At 44.4% G+C, this 18,800-nt stretch overlaps 1 protein-coding gene across 1 annotated transcript in view; it reads left to right on the top strand.

Annotated features, from left to right (window-relative positions):
* The window catches only part of LOC141116364 (alpha-1-antitrypsin-like), a 77,354-nt gene that overhangs the window by 19,753 nt on the left and 38,801 nt on the right, over nucleotides 1–18,800 (top strand). The window contains exon 2 of the mRNA XM_073608599.1: nucleotides 8,920–9,375. Coding sequence (XP_073464700.1) covers nucleotides 8,943–9,375 — 433 coding nt within the window. The 5' untranslated portion in view covers nucleotides 8,920–8,942. The remainder of the gene's footprint in view (nucleotides 1–8,919; nucleotides 9,376–18,800) is intronic.

Below are 18,800 nucleotides of genomic sequence, written 5' to 3'. Positions count from 1 at the left end.
CAGATCGCCAAAATACTTCAACATATATGGATAGATTAACAGTCCAGAAATCGCAAGAGTAAGTTGCCCTTACCAGAACGCCAAACAAAATAGACGGATGGCTTAAACCCAGCCAGGGCCTTTGAGATGGAAACCGATCCGCTCTGTCCAGGTTCAGGATATTATTCCCTCAGTAAATACAGGAGAAAAAAATAACAAAAAGGCTGGCCATAGTGTAGTAAGGTTATATGCGTATGTGGACATACAAACGTACCAACACCCTGGTGTGCACACAAAAACAAAGGGTGATATCCCACCACCGTGGCTGTAAAGTGTGCTTACCAACTCACAATGGTAGCTAGGCTCTATATCACACTAGGAATCAATTGATAAGTGACAGGAAATGAATAGTTCGCCCTCTGTAGCCAGGAAATCCATGTCCTCAGTACATGACCCAAAAAGGAAATAAACTATCCATGGTGTAATACATTCAAAGAACGTTTTAATAGATAAAGTAATGCACTTACAAACAGAAGGATGAATTCGCATGAATATTGTACAAGACACCGGCCGGCATAAAATCACAAAGCGGAGCTTGTCCTACTTCCTGGTCGCGTGGTAGCGTCACTACGTGCGTACTCAGATGCGTTTCGTCATCAAATGGATGTTCTCTTTTTTCCAGATTAGGAGCTGAGGGAGGAGCTCAAAGGGAGGGGGCCGGGAGAGACTCAGACACAACACAAGTGTTGTGTCTGAGTCTCTCCCAGCCCCTCCCTTTGAGCTCCTCCCTCAGTTCCCGGGCCCAGGCTATTTGGCTGCCTGCAGTCGTGGACCCCCTGAGATTCACTATCACGTGGCATGTGAGTACCCATTGGGGATTAGGGGTTCTGTTTCCCCCCCTTTTTATTCATCTTACTCTCTTTCTTTTGCTTTTTCTTTTTCTTACAGTTTTGTTCACACCGTCCCTTTCCTTTGTAGATCCTGGTGCTATATGGCCCCTGAAGAGTATTCAATACACGAAACGCGTTGGGCTTACGACATGCACCAGACAATCATATACCTACAAGTTTTTTATTACTCTATTATTTCATTACCTTATGATTTTATGTCACTCTAGTGAATATTTTTTCCAGATTATGATTATTTGCTCTGCATCCTTTTGGGGGCTGTTTACCATGTCTGCCATGTATCAGTTAGGATGTGACTTCTATATGACTTGCTACTATAATCTACACTTGAACTCCAATTGTGCCATTGCACTACTATGTATCAATAAAGTGTTTTATGCAATTTTGACTGTCCCCCTGGCCTCCTTTGCTCCCCTCACTTAAAGTCCCAACCCTCCTGTTTTATGTGCCTGTACGCATAGGGATGGAGACCTAGCGTCTCATTTAAAGTCCCATTCTTCTTTTTAACACTTCCAGTGTGACACTGCTGACACATCAAACCTGCAGCACACTGTGTAGTGCTAGTAAACAATACAATGCAGTATAATTGCTCGAGAGCTCCCCCTGTGGTGTAATGCATGTAACGGAAACACAAGGCCTTACAGTGAATGGTATAGTCTTTTGTCTTCTTTCTTCATCTAGCCAAATTATACTGCAGTATTTGTATTCCAGGGAGTTAGCAGGTGACAAAGTAATACAACGTGGTAGATAACAGTGAATTTCAGTTATGCAACAAACTCTAATGCCTGTACACACGGTTGGATTTTCCGACGGAAAATGTGTGATAGGACCTTGTTGTCGGAAATTCCGACCGTGTGTAGGCTCCATCACACATTTTCCATCGGATTTTCGGACACACAAAGTTTGAGAGCAGGATATAAAATTTTCCGACAACAAAATCCGTTGTCGGAAATTCCGATCGTGTGTACACAAATCCGACGGACAAAGTGCCACGCATGCTCAGAATGAATAAAGAGATGAAAGCTATTGGCCACTGCCCCGTTTATTGTCCCGACGTACGTGTTTTACGTCACCGCGTTTAGAACGATCGGATTTTCCGACAACTTTGTGTGACCATGTGTATGCAAGACAAGTTTGAGCCAACATCTGTCGGAATAAAATCCTAGGATTTTGCTGTCGGAATGTCCGAACAAAGTCCGACCGTGTGTATGGGGCCTTTTATTTCACTACCCAGCATGCAGTTTTTTCACTTGGCCTCATGGGTAGGTAAGTGAGGCACTGTGGGTAAGTGAGTCTTTTCATATAAACTTTAAGTCACTTCCTGCATATACTTATGTGTAAACAAAGTCTTGTGTCACAGAGGTGCTCTGGCCACTAGAGGGAGCCAAACACCAATCCAATAGCATTATATTATTGCATAGCCTTAGATAACAAAAATCCCAGCGCTACACATGTAATCTAATCATGTTATGGTAATGGACTAGGAAACCTTGGTGAAAACCTGTTGAATGTGAAAAATCTGCATCTTTAACCGCAATACCCTGCTGGCTGTGACAACCTCATTTGTGCATTTTTTATCTGCAACCCCCCTAAATAAGAGAGGTGAGCAAACTGATGAACGGATTGTGAGCAGGTGATATTATTTTTGCACGGGCTTTGCAAGAAATCTGTCTATGTCATGGCAAGCAGACTGTGAAATTCTGTTGAAGGTGAAATCTAAGTACCTGCACTCTGCAAACCTGGTTAAATGTTAAAATCTGGTATATGTACCCATCTGCCTGCCCCAGTGTGACCCCCCAATGGAAGTACTTATAGGGGAATAGGCAAACGGACTGTGAATAGCAATAACTAAGTTTTTTTTATTATTATTATTATTATATAAGCTATGCTCGCAATTTTCTGATGAGTTGGTAATTGATGGCGAAATTCTGTTGAATGTGAAAATCTTGCACCCTGAACTTGCTTTCACAAACCCTGCTAACGGCAAAAAAACTTGCATGTACATCCGGTCATTTGTTACAGTGCGACCCCCCAGATAGGAAATACCTACAAGGGAGAGATGAGCAAACGGCCTGTAAGCAGCATGTAAAAACCCTTAAACATATCTTGTATGTAATCTGCTTATGCCCGGGTGATTGAATGTGAACCCTTGTTAAATAGGAAAACCCTGCACCTGCCTATGGGCCGGTAATTGACTATGAAAATGTGAAAATCTTGCATTTGCCTGCGCAAATTTTACTGACTGTGAAAAATTTTGCATGCGCATCCGTGTGTCTGCCCCAGTGTAACCCCTGAAATCTGTTGATGCACGGCGAATTGACTGTGAAACCTTGTTGAATGGAAAAACCTTGCAGGTGCATTGGCAAACCCTGTTGACTGTGAAAACCCAACATCAGTCTTCTTTCTTATCTATATAAATACTAGAATGAGAAGCAGAACTACAAAAGGAACCGTGCCTAAAACCCCAAGGGAAAGCTTGAACACGTACGAGCCAAAAATATTTAACAAAAGAGGAAAATCCAAAAAGCCCGGTCCTTAAAAAACAACAAGCGACTAAAGAAAAGAAAAAAGAGTCTGCGAAAAAGAAAGGAGAAATACAGGAAAAAACTAAAGCAGGCTTCAGGATGGACAATGAAGCAGGTGAACAAAGTACTTACGCCCCAATTGCCAATGAAATCAGAAATAATAGAGATGTTTGAAAGATTAGAAAAAAGATTAGAAAATTCTTTTAAGAAATCGCAACAATGCGAGCTGACTTGGGCCATCTGCTAAAAAGGGTAGAGGAAACGGAGGACAAGAACGAAAAGCAAGCCTCAGAAATACAAGAACTAAAAACACAAGTTAAAACTCTGCAAACCAGTCAGAGGGAAATATTCTACAAAATAGAAAACCAAGAAAACCAAAGCAGACGCCAGAATCTAAGGATAAGAGCGCTTCCAGAAGAGAGAGGTGAAGAGCTGAAAAAAACTATGAAGGAAATATTTAACCCTCTACTGGACAGAGGAGAAGAGCAAGAACTCAAAATAGACAGAGTGCATAGGATTAGGACCACGATAACTGATGAATGAATTTACTGCCACTGACCACGGTAACTGATGAATGAATTTACTGCCACTGGCCACGGTAACTGATGAACAATTCAATGCCACTGGTCACAGTAATTACGTAAAGTTTATATACTGATTTTGTGTGTGTTTGCAAAATTAAAGTGGGCCAGTCTGGATGAAGTCCAGGGCCAAATTTTTGTCCCAGTCCAGCCCTACTTGCTAGAATCGCCGGCCGCCTGGCATCTTGCTAGCAACCAGTGACATCAGTCAGTAGCCGTGGCCGCCCCAGCATTCATAGTGCGCCGCAGCTGCCCCAGCTCCACCCACCTCTGCCATGTTCTTCAGACAGCGTAGCTCAGAGGGAGCAGAGCGGAAAGACGGCCCTGATTGATAGCTGGCGCTGCCTTGCTGCTGTGAGTGACACACTGCACTGCACCAGGCCGGCGGCCTGAAGTAAGCCTGACTAACACTGTCTAAGTAAGTTCAAGTTGTGCATCAAACACAGCCACTGTCTGTGCCCCTCAAAAGCTGTCACTGTGCCCATAAAACACAGCCACTGTGCCCATCAAACACAGCCACCGTGCCCATCAAACACACAACCACTGTGCCCATCAAACCTGCCACTGTGCCCATCAAAGTTGCTACTGTGCCCATCAAACACAGCCACTGTGCCCATCAAAGCTGCCACTGTACCCATCAAACACAGCCCCTGTGCCCATCAAACACAGCCACTGTGCCCATCAAAGCTGCCACTGTTTCCATCAAACACAGCCACTGTGGCCATCAAAGCTGCCACTGTGGCCATCAAAGCTGCCACTGTGCCCATCAAACACAGCCACTGTGACTATCAAAGCTGCCACTGTACCCATCAAACACAGCCACTGTGCCCATCAAAGCTGCCACTGTGCCCATCAAACACAGCCACTGTGCCTATCAAAGCTGCCACTGTGCCCTTCAAACACAGCCACTGTGCCCATCAAACACAGCCACTGTGCCCATCAAAAGCTGCCACTGCGCCCATAAAATGCTGCCACTGTGCTATTAAACGCAGCCACTGTGCCCATCAAACACAGCCACTGTGTCCATCAAAGCTGCCACTGTGCCCACCAAACACAACCACTGTGCCCATCAAAGCTGCCACTGTGCCCATCAAAAGCTGCCACAGTGCCCATCAAACGCAGCCATTGTGCCATCAAATGCAGCCACTGTGCCCATCAAATGCTGCCACTGTGCCCATCAAACGCAGCCACTGTGCCCATCAAATTCAACCACTGTGCCCATCAAACGCTGCCACTGTTCCCATCAATCATTTCAATCTGTAATTTCTTGTTTTTCAATTTCTTGGTTTTCAAGCTCGTGTTATATTGTCCAAACGTTGTGTTAATGTTTAAACACTGATTTGTCGGAAGTACCAATAAATATAGCCTTATTGATAATTTGCATTTTTATTCTCATGCGTGATTGTGTAGACAGGTCCCCAGTGCACTGTATTGCCCGGGGGGCCTATAATGCTCTTAAGATGGCCCTGGCTGAAGTGGTTAAGGAGTCTTCTTCTTGCCAGCGTTTCTCCCGATAAATCTGAGAATACTTGTAGTTCAGTTCCTTCATATGAAATTCCTACCATCTTCCGGATATTTTCCATAATTTTAGCTTTCTCTTCATAGTAATGGAACCTTACTATTACATCTCTTGGATTATCGCCCGCCTGGGATTGATATCTTATAATCCTGTGGACTAAATTCATCATTTTTATATTTCTCCGATATGCCTCTTATCCTCAAGTTTTTTCTTCGGCTTCTATTTTCCTGGTCCTCGATTTTATAAAGGAGCAATCTATTTGTTTTTTGGAGAGATTCCATTTGCGCGTTTATTTCCACCAGTTTTTGGACATATTTATCCATTATTATCCATTCTCTTCTCTATTTCTTCTACTCGTCCAAGAACCTGCCCAATATCTGCTCTTACTGCCGCTATATCAGCCTTCAATGATATTTCAACTTTAGATAGCATCTCAGTCAACATCTCTTTAATTTGGCATAGGCTTGCTTGGACCACATCTAGCCTTAGGCCCTTTCCAATCTCAGGGGGCGCCCCTCCTTTCCTCTTCTTATGTATCATAACACTTCCTTGGGAGTCTTCCCCCCGTATTTATTGACTGTGTGACAGACATGTCATTAATTTTCCCCACTTTAGTCTCTTCATCCACCACTTTGGGTTTAGTGGTCCCGGCCCGTGCTGCGGTTAACTGCCTAGGGCTACTGTGCCCATTTTCCACCAAGCTTGTCTCTGCGGACATATATCACTGACTACCCCCTGGGCTTACAGTAGGTGGGCCCTCTTTTCCTGTTTTACTTGATTTCCCCCTCATTGTGGTTGATTCTACCTTGGTAAGGTTTCTCTTGGGATTTCTCCGCCGAGGACCCTTCACTCTATAAATACCAGTAGGAGAGTTTATCCATATAAGTTATCTGTGAGCCACTACACTGTTCGAGAATCTCCAAGAGTCACTGAGGCTTCTACAATCATCTGCAGCTATTCTTCTTAGAAAAAAATAACAAAATACCCACAAATAATTGCAGTGATTGTTCGTTACCCTTAGCAAAATATGTAGCAATAGTTGTTCGTGAGAAATAGCAGCATATGTAGCAGCCGGCATTCACCAAAAATGTCAGGATATAAAACAGCTGTTATTCTAAGGCGGTCACAATTACAAACTGAAAGTGTAGGTAATCCACCGTTAGGCGAAATCTACCAGCTATTTTATTTACCATCAAGGAAGATACTACCAGCAAGGAAGTTGTTCAAAAAAATGGCGGTATTTATCAGGAACAGTTCATGATGGCCAATAACAGTTTGTCCAGGAGTGACATCTGTAACAATATTTATCAATCACCCCACCAAGCTCCAGACCTAGTGGAGGTAGGAGGTAGGAATAGGTAGCCCTCGGTTTTCAGCCCCAGTTGTACTCAAATGTAACCGTATATTCTAATAGCAGTTAAAGGTTTGTCAAAATATAATTCTCCCAACTGCAAAAGACACCTCATTTTATAACAAATGAGGAAAGTAAATGTTCACAGTCATCCACCTACACAGAGCTAAGTTAAAGCTGCTGATAGCAAAAATAACAGTGGTTATTAGCAATAGCTTTGCCAGGAGGTTGCAATCATCTGAAAATTGCAGCATATATCAGCAAACGATGTTCATAATAACTGCCAAGGGTACTCCTCAGCCATCGCAGATAATAGCAGTCATTAAATATCCATGAAAGTTTCTAGCAATTAGAAGTACTTTGTCTACAATTGACAGAGACGGAAGCAGTAGTTTGTCAGGTAAGACCAGATCCCTCAGCAGCATTTACTAGCAGTCATTTAAGAAGCCGCGGGGATTTTCCAAAAGTAGAGGCATTTAACCTCTGCACGTAGTGACATAAAACAGCAGTTTGCAAAAAACAAGGCAAAGAAGGCAAAGCCCAGCAGCAATTAGCAAGCAAATAGTTAGTTGTAAGCAGTTTTTTATGCAATTCTAGGCAAACAAATCCTTCACTGTTACCTGAGTATCTCCTCTACATTACCGCATCCTCTCAACCAACAGGGGGGCAAAGGGGGGGGCAGCCGCCCAGAGTCTGTGCCCTTTTTGAGTCTGTGTCTTTGTCCTGTGTCTTCAGATCTCCTCCGTCAGACATAAGGCACCGCTCCGGCAGCTTCTACAATAGAGTGTCCTCCTCAGCGCTCCGGGTGACCGCCGCTTCCCTGCTCCCCTCCGGACAGCATGAGTGCTTGGGACCAAAGCAGGCAGAAGCCAAAGCCATAGGGGAAAGGAGGGGGAAAGGAGGGGAGGGGGGAGGGCCATGCCGGCCCATGGGTCAAGTCACTGTGCCCCACGAGAGATCATGAGGGGCAGCTCTCGACTCCCCTGCTTTCAGCAGGACGCTCCTCCAGCGTTATTGGAGCTTCAGCATGGATGGATGGTCAGGTGGAGGCAGAGCTCAGGCGCTCAGCATGAGCCTACTACATGCGAGAGCTCCTCCCCCTGTGGCGGACAGATCTGACACTTTTGACACTTTTTTGGGACCATTGACATTTATACAGCAATCAGCACTATAAAAATGCTGATTACTGTATAAATGTCATTGGCGTGGAAGGGGTTAACACTAGGGGGCAATCAAGAGGTTAAGTGTTCCCTAGGGAGTGTTTCTAACTGTATGGGGGAGGATACTGACTGGAAGAAGAGAGAGATTGCTGTTCCTGATAACTAGGAACAGCATATCTCTCTCTCCTCCCCTGTCAGAACAGGGATCTGTCTGTTTACATTGACAGATCCCTATTCTGGCTCTCTTAACCGTGATCGCGGGTGGCCAGTGGACATTGTGACCGCCGGCCACGCGCATCGGGTCCCCCGCCATGCAGCGGTTGGTGCACACGCATCTGCTATGGCTCTTAAAGGACCCGACGTACACCTATGGTGATTTGTGGGAAAACTAGACTGAAACAAACATAAGGCACAGACAGGTGTTTTCCTACAAGGATAAAGTGCAGTCCTCCAGCTATTGCAGAACTACAAGTCCCATCATGCCTCTGCCTTTGTGAGTCATGATTGTAACTGTCAGCCTTGCAATGCCTTGACCCCCCTAATTCAGAGCATCAGCTGTGTGAAAATTGATCAGTGGAAAGACAGATTTATCCAGGGAGAATGTGTATGCCTAACTTTTATTTTTACTACAGTGATTTAAGGCACAGTGAAAACGAGTGATGCGATGGGAGGTGGTTTAGGTGCACACTGTTTGTTCTTTCAAACAATGCAGCAGAGTACTGTAAAAAAATTTAGCTGATGGTGAGTCACAAGTGAATGCTGCACTATGAGCACGTCCAACCTAAAAAATGGCCTTATCAATGTAAAATAAAATCAATATACTCCCAAGAACAATGAAAATCCCCAAATTCCCAAAAATTTGTTATTTTGCTCAGATATTGTTTTTTTTTCTGCAGGTGGTTGTCTTTACTGAGAAGACATGAAGTTCCTTCTAATTTTGCTAATTCCAATCATAACTAAGAAAGGTCAAGTCCTAAGTGCAGCAGTAAAAGGAAATACTGACATCCAGGGAGGTTTGAGCCCGACTGACGCAGATGTCAAGCAAAGGGTGGTTCACCAGTCTTGTTGCAATCTTCTCCAGGGGTGGGATGGACCAAAGGGCGACATTCAGCTCCCAGCTGGTAATACCATCTTTCTACACAACTTGCTGACCTTCCTGAAGAACTTTCAAGATGATGAACAAAATGATTGCCATGCCAAAATTATGAAGGTCAACTTCCGTCGCCCAAAAGAGACTGAAAAAAAAATTAATGAATATGTGAAGAATAAGACTGAAGGAAAAATTAAGGATGTTCTCAAAGACCTTTCCAAAGACACAAAGGTGGTTCTAATCAACCATGCCGTATTTAAAGGTAAGAAGACAGCAAAAGCAGCTAGAGCAGATAATCATATACTAGTTCACAGTAAGAGCTGTGAAAATGTGGAGTAGACTCCATCCAGAGGTGGTTCTGGTCAGCTCAGTAGATTGCTTTAAGAAAAGCCTGGATTGTTTCCTAAATGTACATAATATAACGGGGTACTGACATTTATAGGTAAAGTTGATCCATGGAAAATCCGATTGCCTCTCAAGGGATCAGGAAGGAATTTTTTCCACTGCTGTAGCAAATTGGATCATGCTTTGCTGGGGTTTTTCGCCTTCCTTTGGATCAACTGTGGATGAAGGACTGTGTATATGGGATTGTATGATATTATTTTTTATTTATTTTTATGGTTGAACTAGATGGACTTGTGTCTTTTTTCAACCTATGTAACAGTGTTAATTTTATCTACTAAAATGACTAAAACATTTTAGTTGACTAAATGAATACTACCGTATTTATCGGCGTATAATACGCTCTTTTTTCCCCTTAAAATCAGGGGAAAATTGTGGATGCGTGTTATACGCCGATCCCCGCTAATTGTGAACTATCGGCGGCAAACGCCGCCGACATTCACATAGCGAGTAGTTTTAAATATGGCGCCGCGGAGTTCGGAGGGACTCGGCGGAGCTGAACGAGCGCCGCCGAAATCACAGTGAGCCGAGATACACATAGTTGAGTGTATTCGGCTCTTTCCGGCGCCGCTCACAGTCACACCCAGTCCCGCCATTGGACCTGTGTTATGTCCATCATAGGGCGGGACTGGGTGGGACTGTGAGCAGCGCCGGAAAGAGCCGAATACACTTGACTATGTGTATCTCGGCTCACTGTGATTTCGGCGGCGCTCGTTCAGCTCCGCCGAGTCTCTCCGAACTCTGCGGCGCCATATTTAAAACTAAACACTGGGGGCAAGCATGGACACTGGGGGCAAGCATGGACACTGGGGGCAGGGCTGCACTGACCACTGGGGCAAAGCTGCACTGACAAGGCTGCACTGACAAGGCTGCACTGGGGCAAAGCTGCACTGACAAGGCTGCACTGGGGCAAAGCTGACACTGAAAAAGCTGCAATGACACTAACAAGGCTACAGATGAACACTGATGAGGCTGCATTGATGGGCATTTTAATGTAAGTTTTTTTCCTTAAACTTCCCTCCTAAAAGTTTTTTTCCTTAAAATTCTCTCCTAAACTTGGGGTGCGTGTTATACGCCGGCGCATGTTATACGCCGGCGCGTGTTATACGCCGATAAATACGGTAATTTAGTCGACTAAAATACGACTAAAACTAAAACATATGAGATGACTAAAATACAACAAAAAACTAAAAATGACATTTTAGTCAAAAGACTAAGACTAAAACTAAATTTAAATTTGACTTCAAAATGAACACTGGTCTGTAGTGCATGTTCATACCTCAAAACCATAAATAATAACGTATGAGATTTTTCACTCCAGCAGTATATAATGAGTGGAAATTGTAGAGAAATGTTAACTAATGCATTACAATTTAATTACACCCATTAGATTTTAGATGACTAAAACTAGTTTTGGTCGACTAAAATGTACAGGAGATTTAGTCAACTAAATAAGACTAAAACTAAAACAATTGCAGAAGACTAAAATGGGACTAAAACTAAAATGTCATTTTAGTCCTAAGACTAAAACTAGATCGAAATTTGCTGCCAAAATTAACACTGCTATGTAACTATGTAGTTGACATGATGTCCTTTTTTAGGTGCATTTTAGGTAGTTTATCATTGCTTTATAGTTTACGTATTTCTATGAATGAATGAATGAATGAATGAAAAATTTATAGAGCGCTGCAAATGCGAACTGAATCGCCTCAAGGCGCTAATGTGTTGGTGTTGACAGCTTCTAGAAGAGGAAGGTCTTGAGTTTTTTCCTGAAAGCCAGATGGTTTTCTTCCATGCGTATGTGGGGCAGAAGTGCGTTCCATAGTCGAGGTCCTTGGACTGCAAACCTTCGTTCTCCCTTTGCTTTGTAGCGGTATTTGGGAATGAGAAGGAGGTTTTGGTTAGATGATCGAAGATTGCGATTGGGTGTGTAGTGTTTTATTTTCTCTCAAAGGTATTGAGGCGCGTTTACTTGTATGCATTTGTGGGTGAGGCAGAGGGTCTTGAATGTGATCCGATTCTTTACAGTTAGCCAGTGTAGGCTCCTCAGGGATGGGGAGATTGACTTCCAGGGTTTTTTTTTCTGTTAACAGTCTTGCCACCGTATTTTGGATGAGTTGTAAGCGCGCAAGCTGATATTGGGGTAATCCTACATAGAGCGAGTTAGCGTAATCGAGTCGGGAAATGATGATTGTTCTAACTACTGCTGCTTTGTCCTCCTATGGGATGAAGGGGATAAGTCTACGTAACAGACGGAGCAGATGGTGGGATCCACTGACTACCGATCCTATTTGTGCATCCATTGACATTTCTGAGTCAAAGATAACTCCGAGACTCTTGACTTTGGTGCTCGGAGAGATGGTCTGTCCTAAGATGGTGGGAGGTATCCACAGAGCCTTGTTTTTGGCATTTGGGTTAGCGTGTAGGAGAAGAAGTTCTGTTTTTGACCCGTTGAGTTTGAGGGAGCTAACGGTCATCCAGTCATCTATCATAGTGAGGCATTTTTCTAGTTGTTGATGGTGGTCTTTTTGTCCGGTGATGCGAAGGTACAGTTGGGTGTCATCAGCATATGAGTGGAAGGAGAGGTCCGATTTTCTGATGATTTTGAGGAGTGGGCGGATGTAGATGTTGAAAAGGACTGGTGATAGGGGTGAACCCTGCGGGGCTCCACAGGAGATTGCCCGGGTTTCAGAGGTGAATGCTCCAAGTTTCACTATCTGAGAGCGATTCTCTAAGAAGGATGCAAACCATTTTAGCCCAGAGTCTGTGACTCCTGCTACTTCTGTGAGGCAGGCGAGTAGAGTGTTGTGGTCCACTGTGTCAAATGCTGCACTGAGGTCTAATAGTACCAGGAGACATGATTCTCCGTCATCTGCTGCTTCGTGGGCATCATCCCATATTTTGAGAAGTGCTGTTTCTGTGCCATGCCCTGGGCGAAAGCCTGATTGCAGAGGATCCAGGAGTTGGTGTGTGTCCAGGTGGCGCTGTAGCTGTTGTACTACCGCTTTCTCCATAATCTTGGAGATGGTGTTGAGGCTTGTTATTGGTCTGCGGTAGTTGGGGTCCTTAGGGTCGAGATTGGGTTTATTTAGGGGTTTGATGATACCTTGCTTGAGAGTGGTTGGCACAATCCCCTCTTTGAATGACTGATTTATGAGGTGTGTTATAGTAGGGGCCAGAATGTCGGAACACTCTTTCAGGAGTTTTGTGGGGATTATGTCATTTGGAGATGTGCTGTCTCGAAGACTTCTCATGATGTTTCTAGTCGTGTCAGTGGAGACTGGTGTTAAAGAGAGATCTGGTGGTTTTGTGATGTTCGTGTCGATATCCTCTTCTTGCTTTGGGTGAGTTGTTTTTATGTGGCGAATTGATTTCTGAATATTGTCGATTTTGTCGATGAAGAACTTTGATAGCCCATTACAGAATTCTTGCGTATCGTTTGCTGGGGGCTCTAAGCAGGTAGGGTTCATTGATTGGGCGACTATTTTGAAGAGTTCCCGCGGTCGGTTTAAAGCAGTTGAGATGGTGTTTGAAAAATGTTCTTTTTTGGCTTGGAAGATTGCTTTGTGGTATTTCACAGTGAGTACTTTGTATTTTGTATGGTTTTCCTTGGTAGGATTTCTTCTCCATGCCCTTTCAGCTCTTCTACGTTCTTGTTTCAGTAGTGTGAGGGTGTCATTAAACCATCTGGAGTTTTTTTTGCGGATGAGTGTTCTGCGTTTTGGCGCCATTAAGTCTGCTGTTTGTAGTAGTGCCTTGTTTAGGAAGTTGAGTGTTTGTTCCGTTGAGAAGTTTGAGTTTAATGGCCCGTACACATGGTTGGATTTTCCGATGGAAAATGTCCGATCGGAGCGTGTTGTCGGAAATTCTGACCGTATGTGGGCTTCCTTGGACATTTTCCATCGGATTTTCCGACACACAAAGTTGGAGAGCAGGAGATAAAATTTTCCGACAACAAAATCCGTTGTCGGAAATTCCGATCGTGTTTACACAAATCCGACGGACAAAGTGCCACGCATGCTCAGAATAAATAAAGAGATGAAAGCTATTGGCCACTGCCCCGTTTATAGTCCCGACGTACGTGGTTTACGTCACCGCGTTCAGAATGATCGGATTTTCCGACAACTTTGTGTGACCGTGTGTATGCAAGACAAGTTTGAGCCAACATCCGTCGGAAAAAATCCTAGGATTTTGTTGTCAAAATGACCGAACAAAGTCCGACCGTGTGTACGCCCTATAACAATGGTATTTTGTTTGATAAAGTGGTTTTGAAGAGTTCGGAGTGTAGTTTCTTTTGAGATCTGTTCCAATGTGTTGTTATTATATGTTTCTGTTTTTGAAGGGTGATGTCGGTGGTGATTTTAAACTTGATGGCGTGGTGGTCCGTCCATGGAAGTGGTGTGTTGTCAAATATGTTGATGTCCATATTCTGTTCGAAGATGAGGTCTAGAGTGTGTCCTGAACCATGCGTGGGAGCATTTATCAGTTGTCGAAGACCTAGTTCTTCCAGTTGGTTAATGCAGGCAGTCGCGATAGGCATGTCAAATCACACTCCAAATCGGGGGCATTTGCCGGCAATGGCACCATCCTAATCAGTGCGATGCCACATCTACGGTGCTGCACCGATTTAAAAAAGTAGCTTCCGTACTACTTTTTGCGATTTCGGCCCCTGCGATTTACATTGACATCCGTGCAGAAACCTGCATAGATGTCTCTGTAATCGTGGCCGACATCGGGACTGAGAAGCGGGAGTGAAATTGCGCGAGTTCAGCTGAACTCGCACAGCTTCATTCCCGCAGCCCAGTGTGAACCTGGACTTTATTGCTCTGAAGAAATAGCCATTTGTTTCCCCACGTACTGTGGAGGCTAATTCTGAAAGGGAGGGTCTGATTCTTTATAATCATCTGGTTTACTCTCCATGTTCTAATAAAAAAAAAACTGCAGGGTCTGCATCCCTTTGGAAGTATTTAACCCTTGGGATAGTAACTCACCAAAATGGAATTCCTATTGCAGAGGATGCCTAAAATCTGACATGTATCTTAGTGCAGACTTCTGGGAAGTGAGCCAATCACACAAGCAGGAAATGACATTTCTGGGGGCGTTTTGTGTACCATCTGTGTACAGAATGTTTCAAGGTTGCCATATTGCATTGAATTTTACAGAAAATAACAGCAGCCGCAGACTGAAAAGAAAAGGTAATTTATAATAAAATTAAATTACAATATGGCTGCTGCATATTTCTGTATATTTTATATTAACTTTTTTATTTGCTGTATTTTTCCCACAAAAGGGGAGTTATTCTTTAACCACTTCCTGCCCGCACTATAACCGAAAGACAGCTACAGCGCCAGCTCACATTGCCGGGACGTCCTCCCATGATCGCACTTCTCACGCGCACCCTGAGGCGTGCATTGGCACAGATCTGTGATCCTTCGGATACAGCTGATCACAAAGCTGTTTGTCATGTGACCAGCTGTGTCCAATCACAGCTGATCACATTGTAAACAGAATTTGACAGTTATTGGCAACCCTCTCCTCACACTGACAGCATTATTGCAGCCCCCACAGTGCCCACAAGTGCTGCCAATCAGTGCCCATCAAGGATGCCCATCAGTGCTGCTTGTCAGTGCTCATCAGTGATGCCTATCAGTGTCACCTATTAGTACCCATTAATGCCACCTATCAGTGCCACATATCATTGCCCATCAGTATTGTCTATCAGTGCCCATAAGGGCCGCCGATCAGTGCCCATCAGTGCCAATCAGTGCCACATATCAGTGCCTCATCAGTGTTGCCCCATCAGTGCACACTTGTGAAAAAAATTATTTATTTAGAAAATGTTATAACAGAAACTAAGAAAAGCTTTTTTCCAACATATCTGGTCTTTTTTCGTTTTTGTTTTTGCCCCAACAGTGCCCACAAGTGTTGCTAATCAGTGCTCATCAGTGTGCCTGCCAGTGCCTATTAGTGCCACCTATCAGTTCCACATATCAGTGCCCATCATTGATGCTTATCAGTGCCACCTATTAGTACCCATTAGTTCCGCCTATCAGTGCCATATATCAGTGCCCATCAGTGCTGCCTATCAGTGCCCAAAAAGGCTGCCTATCAGTGCCCATCAGTGTCGCCTCATCAGTACCCATCAGTGCTGCCTCAGTGCTCATCAGTGCCACCTATCAGGGCCTCATCAGTGTCGCCCCATCAGTGCAGCCTATCAATGCCCATTAGTGCCGCCTCATCAGCGCACATCAGTGAAGGAGAAAAATTACTTATTTAGAAAAGTTTATAACAGAAACTAATGCCGTGTACTCACGAGCGGAATGTCCGTCAGAAAAAGTCTGATGGGAACTTTTCATCGTATATTCCGATCGTGTGTATGCCCCATCATGCCCCGTACACACGGTCGGATTTTCCGATGGACAATGTCCGATCGGAGCGTGTTGTCGGAAATTCCGACCGTGTGTGGGCGCAATCGGACATTTTCCATCGGATTTTCCGACACACAAAGTTGGACAGCAGGAGATAAAATTTTCCGACAACAAAATCCGATCGCGTCAATTACGACCGTGTGTGGCCTGTTCCGACGCACAAAGTGCCACGCATGCTCAGAAGAAATTCCAACACGGGACAACTCGTTCTGGTAAACTTAGCGTTCGCAATGGATACAGCACTTTTGCCACGCTGCAATGTTAAAAATGGTTTAATACAGCACACTCTCTTCTTCTTTATAATGTGACAAGAATTAGGTAGTTTTGCTGCTCATATTCACACACACTTCTCACAAACTTTTATTTGTGTTGTTTTAGTGGGATTCCCTCAATATATTGTTATTAGTTGTCACATCTGACAGTTTGATATTTTTTAATTTTTTTTTATTTTGGATTTTAAGCCTTTTTTTTTCTTTAATGTTTGGATTTTTTCCAAGGCTGATCTTTGTTCAATGTTATTTTTATTTTTACTCCAGAATATTTTTGGGTGTGTTTTGTGTGTCAAGTTACCCCAACACCATTGATATCTTTTATTATTTAATCTCCAGGAGATTGTTTGTTGTTGATGTCCCTTGTTCATTTCACATTGTATATTTGAAATGTACCTGAATCCTCACAAACAAACTGTCCTTTTTGAAGTAAAACACATAGGAGAGTATAATTCAAAACAAAAATCCTTTATTAAGGGATCAGAACCAAACAAAGAGGGAGACAACACTGGATCAACAAGAGAAATTAGCGAAGCCTGGGACCCCCACGGCAGACATCAATTCTTCAACATCAAAATTGGTGGCCTGAGGAGTCCATATGTAAGGGAGGGCAGTCTGGTCCGGGATTCACAGAGACTTGGATAGCAGCAGATGACATGTGTGTCCACAGGCTGTGGTACCACAAGAGGCTGCATTTTTTTGCCCAACAGACTGGATCCAGGATCCTCACTGTCTGGTCTTCCTTTCACGCTTCATTCCCGGCTGTGGCTGTGCAGTTGGAGATGTGGCAGGAGGAGGAGTAGGACCTGGAGGAGGAGGAGGAGGAGGACCTGGAGGAGGAGTAGGACCTGCAGGAGGAGGAGGAGGACCATCCCAAAGCTGTGTGTGAGGTGTAATTTGGCCCCTCATACCTTTTCTCCAGAGCCTCCGATATGAGGGCCTCACACATGGCTTTTTGGCCCTCCTCCATCCTCTGCATTTTATAGGCTATGAATGCAGCAATGTTCTCCTGCCTGGTGTGTGGTGCTCCCAGGACCTCTGTAGCCCTCCAAAAGAATCTGATAGCCGCCTCCTCTAGGGCACTCGTCCTACTGCCACTTTCTGTTTTCAGGGGGGGTGGAGGGACCTTGATATCAGCCAGCCGGCTCGGCCCAGCCACCTCCTGGCTGAGACTTCCCTGTGTATGAAAAAGGGACATAGTTGTAATGTTTTGCATCATCAATCACAATCCTTAATTAGTACTCCCAACTAACATATAGTTCACATCATTGATTGGACAAGCAGAAATATTTAGAGGAATGCTATACCTGGCTCAATCTGGGCTCCTCCACATGCGGCCTGGAAGGCCCAGGTTGGGCGTCAGAAGCCTCAGCTGGGGGGGAAGGAAGCGTGGAAGGAAGACTGGAGAGGGATGGCCTGGGTTCAGTCTGGCCTGCCAGAAAGTGCAGCCTGTCGTAGTACAACATCCTGGGGACATAGATGTCACCTGCTGCTCCGGATCTCTGTGAATCCAGGACTTTATTGCGCTCCCTCAGATATGTGCTCCTCAGGCCACCAATGAAGATCTTTAAATAAGTGATGTCTGCCGTGGGGATCACCTGCTTCACAATTTCACACAATTGCTCCAGTGCTGCCTTCCTCTTTGCTTGGTTCTTGTAATGGGGGTGTTTAATCTCCCACAGACAGGGCAGCTCACTTAGCATCTCTATGAATACTGAAATGAAGTCATTATCTTTCCTTAAGATATCCATGTTCACTGCAAGACACAACACAAGACAAAGCCTAATGTCACACAAAACTCTCCTAATCTTGTTACAATATAGGCCTCAATCTAGAAGCAGTATAGGCACAAGTTTGTCTCTTACCTTCGTTCTTACGATCGGCGCGTCCAATGCTCCTTCCTCCGCTCACAGATCAAACGTAATACGCACGCGTGTTACACTTTATACACACTGCGCATGCGTGTAACTCCGCCCGCCCCTGACGTTCTTTCTAGTGTATTCCCCGCCCCTTTTCGTTCGGCGCAGTGGGGGAAGAGCATGATGGCGGACATACAGCAGGTGCGGGCTAATTGTAGCAACGAGGAGGAGGAAAGGGCGGATCCAGGCACGTCCCGATCCAGAAGGAGATGTTTTAAGGCCACAAATATGTAGTTTGGGGAGATGTTGGAGATGGTCGACATCATGAGGAAGTCCGACTATGACGGAAAATATGGGCCTTACCCCAACCCGAACATCCGAAAGGCCAAGATCGTGGCGAAAGTGGTCAGGAGTCTAGAGCGGAATTTCGGGGTACGAAGGTCTAAAGATCAGCTCAGGAAGCGGTGGTCGGAACTGAAGTTGAGAGAGCCAGAGCAGTACCGAAAGATCCGGAGAGTGCTGCAAAAAAGTAAGTAGTTGTGCTGTGTTCCTATTCTTTCTGTCTTTATTACGTTCGTTCTGCTCCATATGCTTTTATTAGTTGTAACGTTTAAAAAGGTCAACTTTAATGTTCATGGGCACATTATTCGTTCGTATCAAACATTTTTCTTTCGGCCTCTAGAACACCATTGTTTAGGCCATATGCATTTTCACACATTTTTGGGGGCC

The sequence above is a fragment of the Aquarana catesbeiana genome, linkage group LG13, assembly GCF_042186555.1.
Source record: "Aquarana catesbeiana isolate 2022-GZ linkage group LG13, ASM4218655v1, whole genome shotgun sequence".
Taxonomy (NCBI): Eukaryota; Metazoa; Chordata; class Amphibia; order Anura; family Ranidae; genus Aquarana; species Aquarana catesbeiana.
Note: the sequence above shows the minus strand (reverse complement) of the source record. Positions and strands in the feature narration are given on the sequence as shown.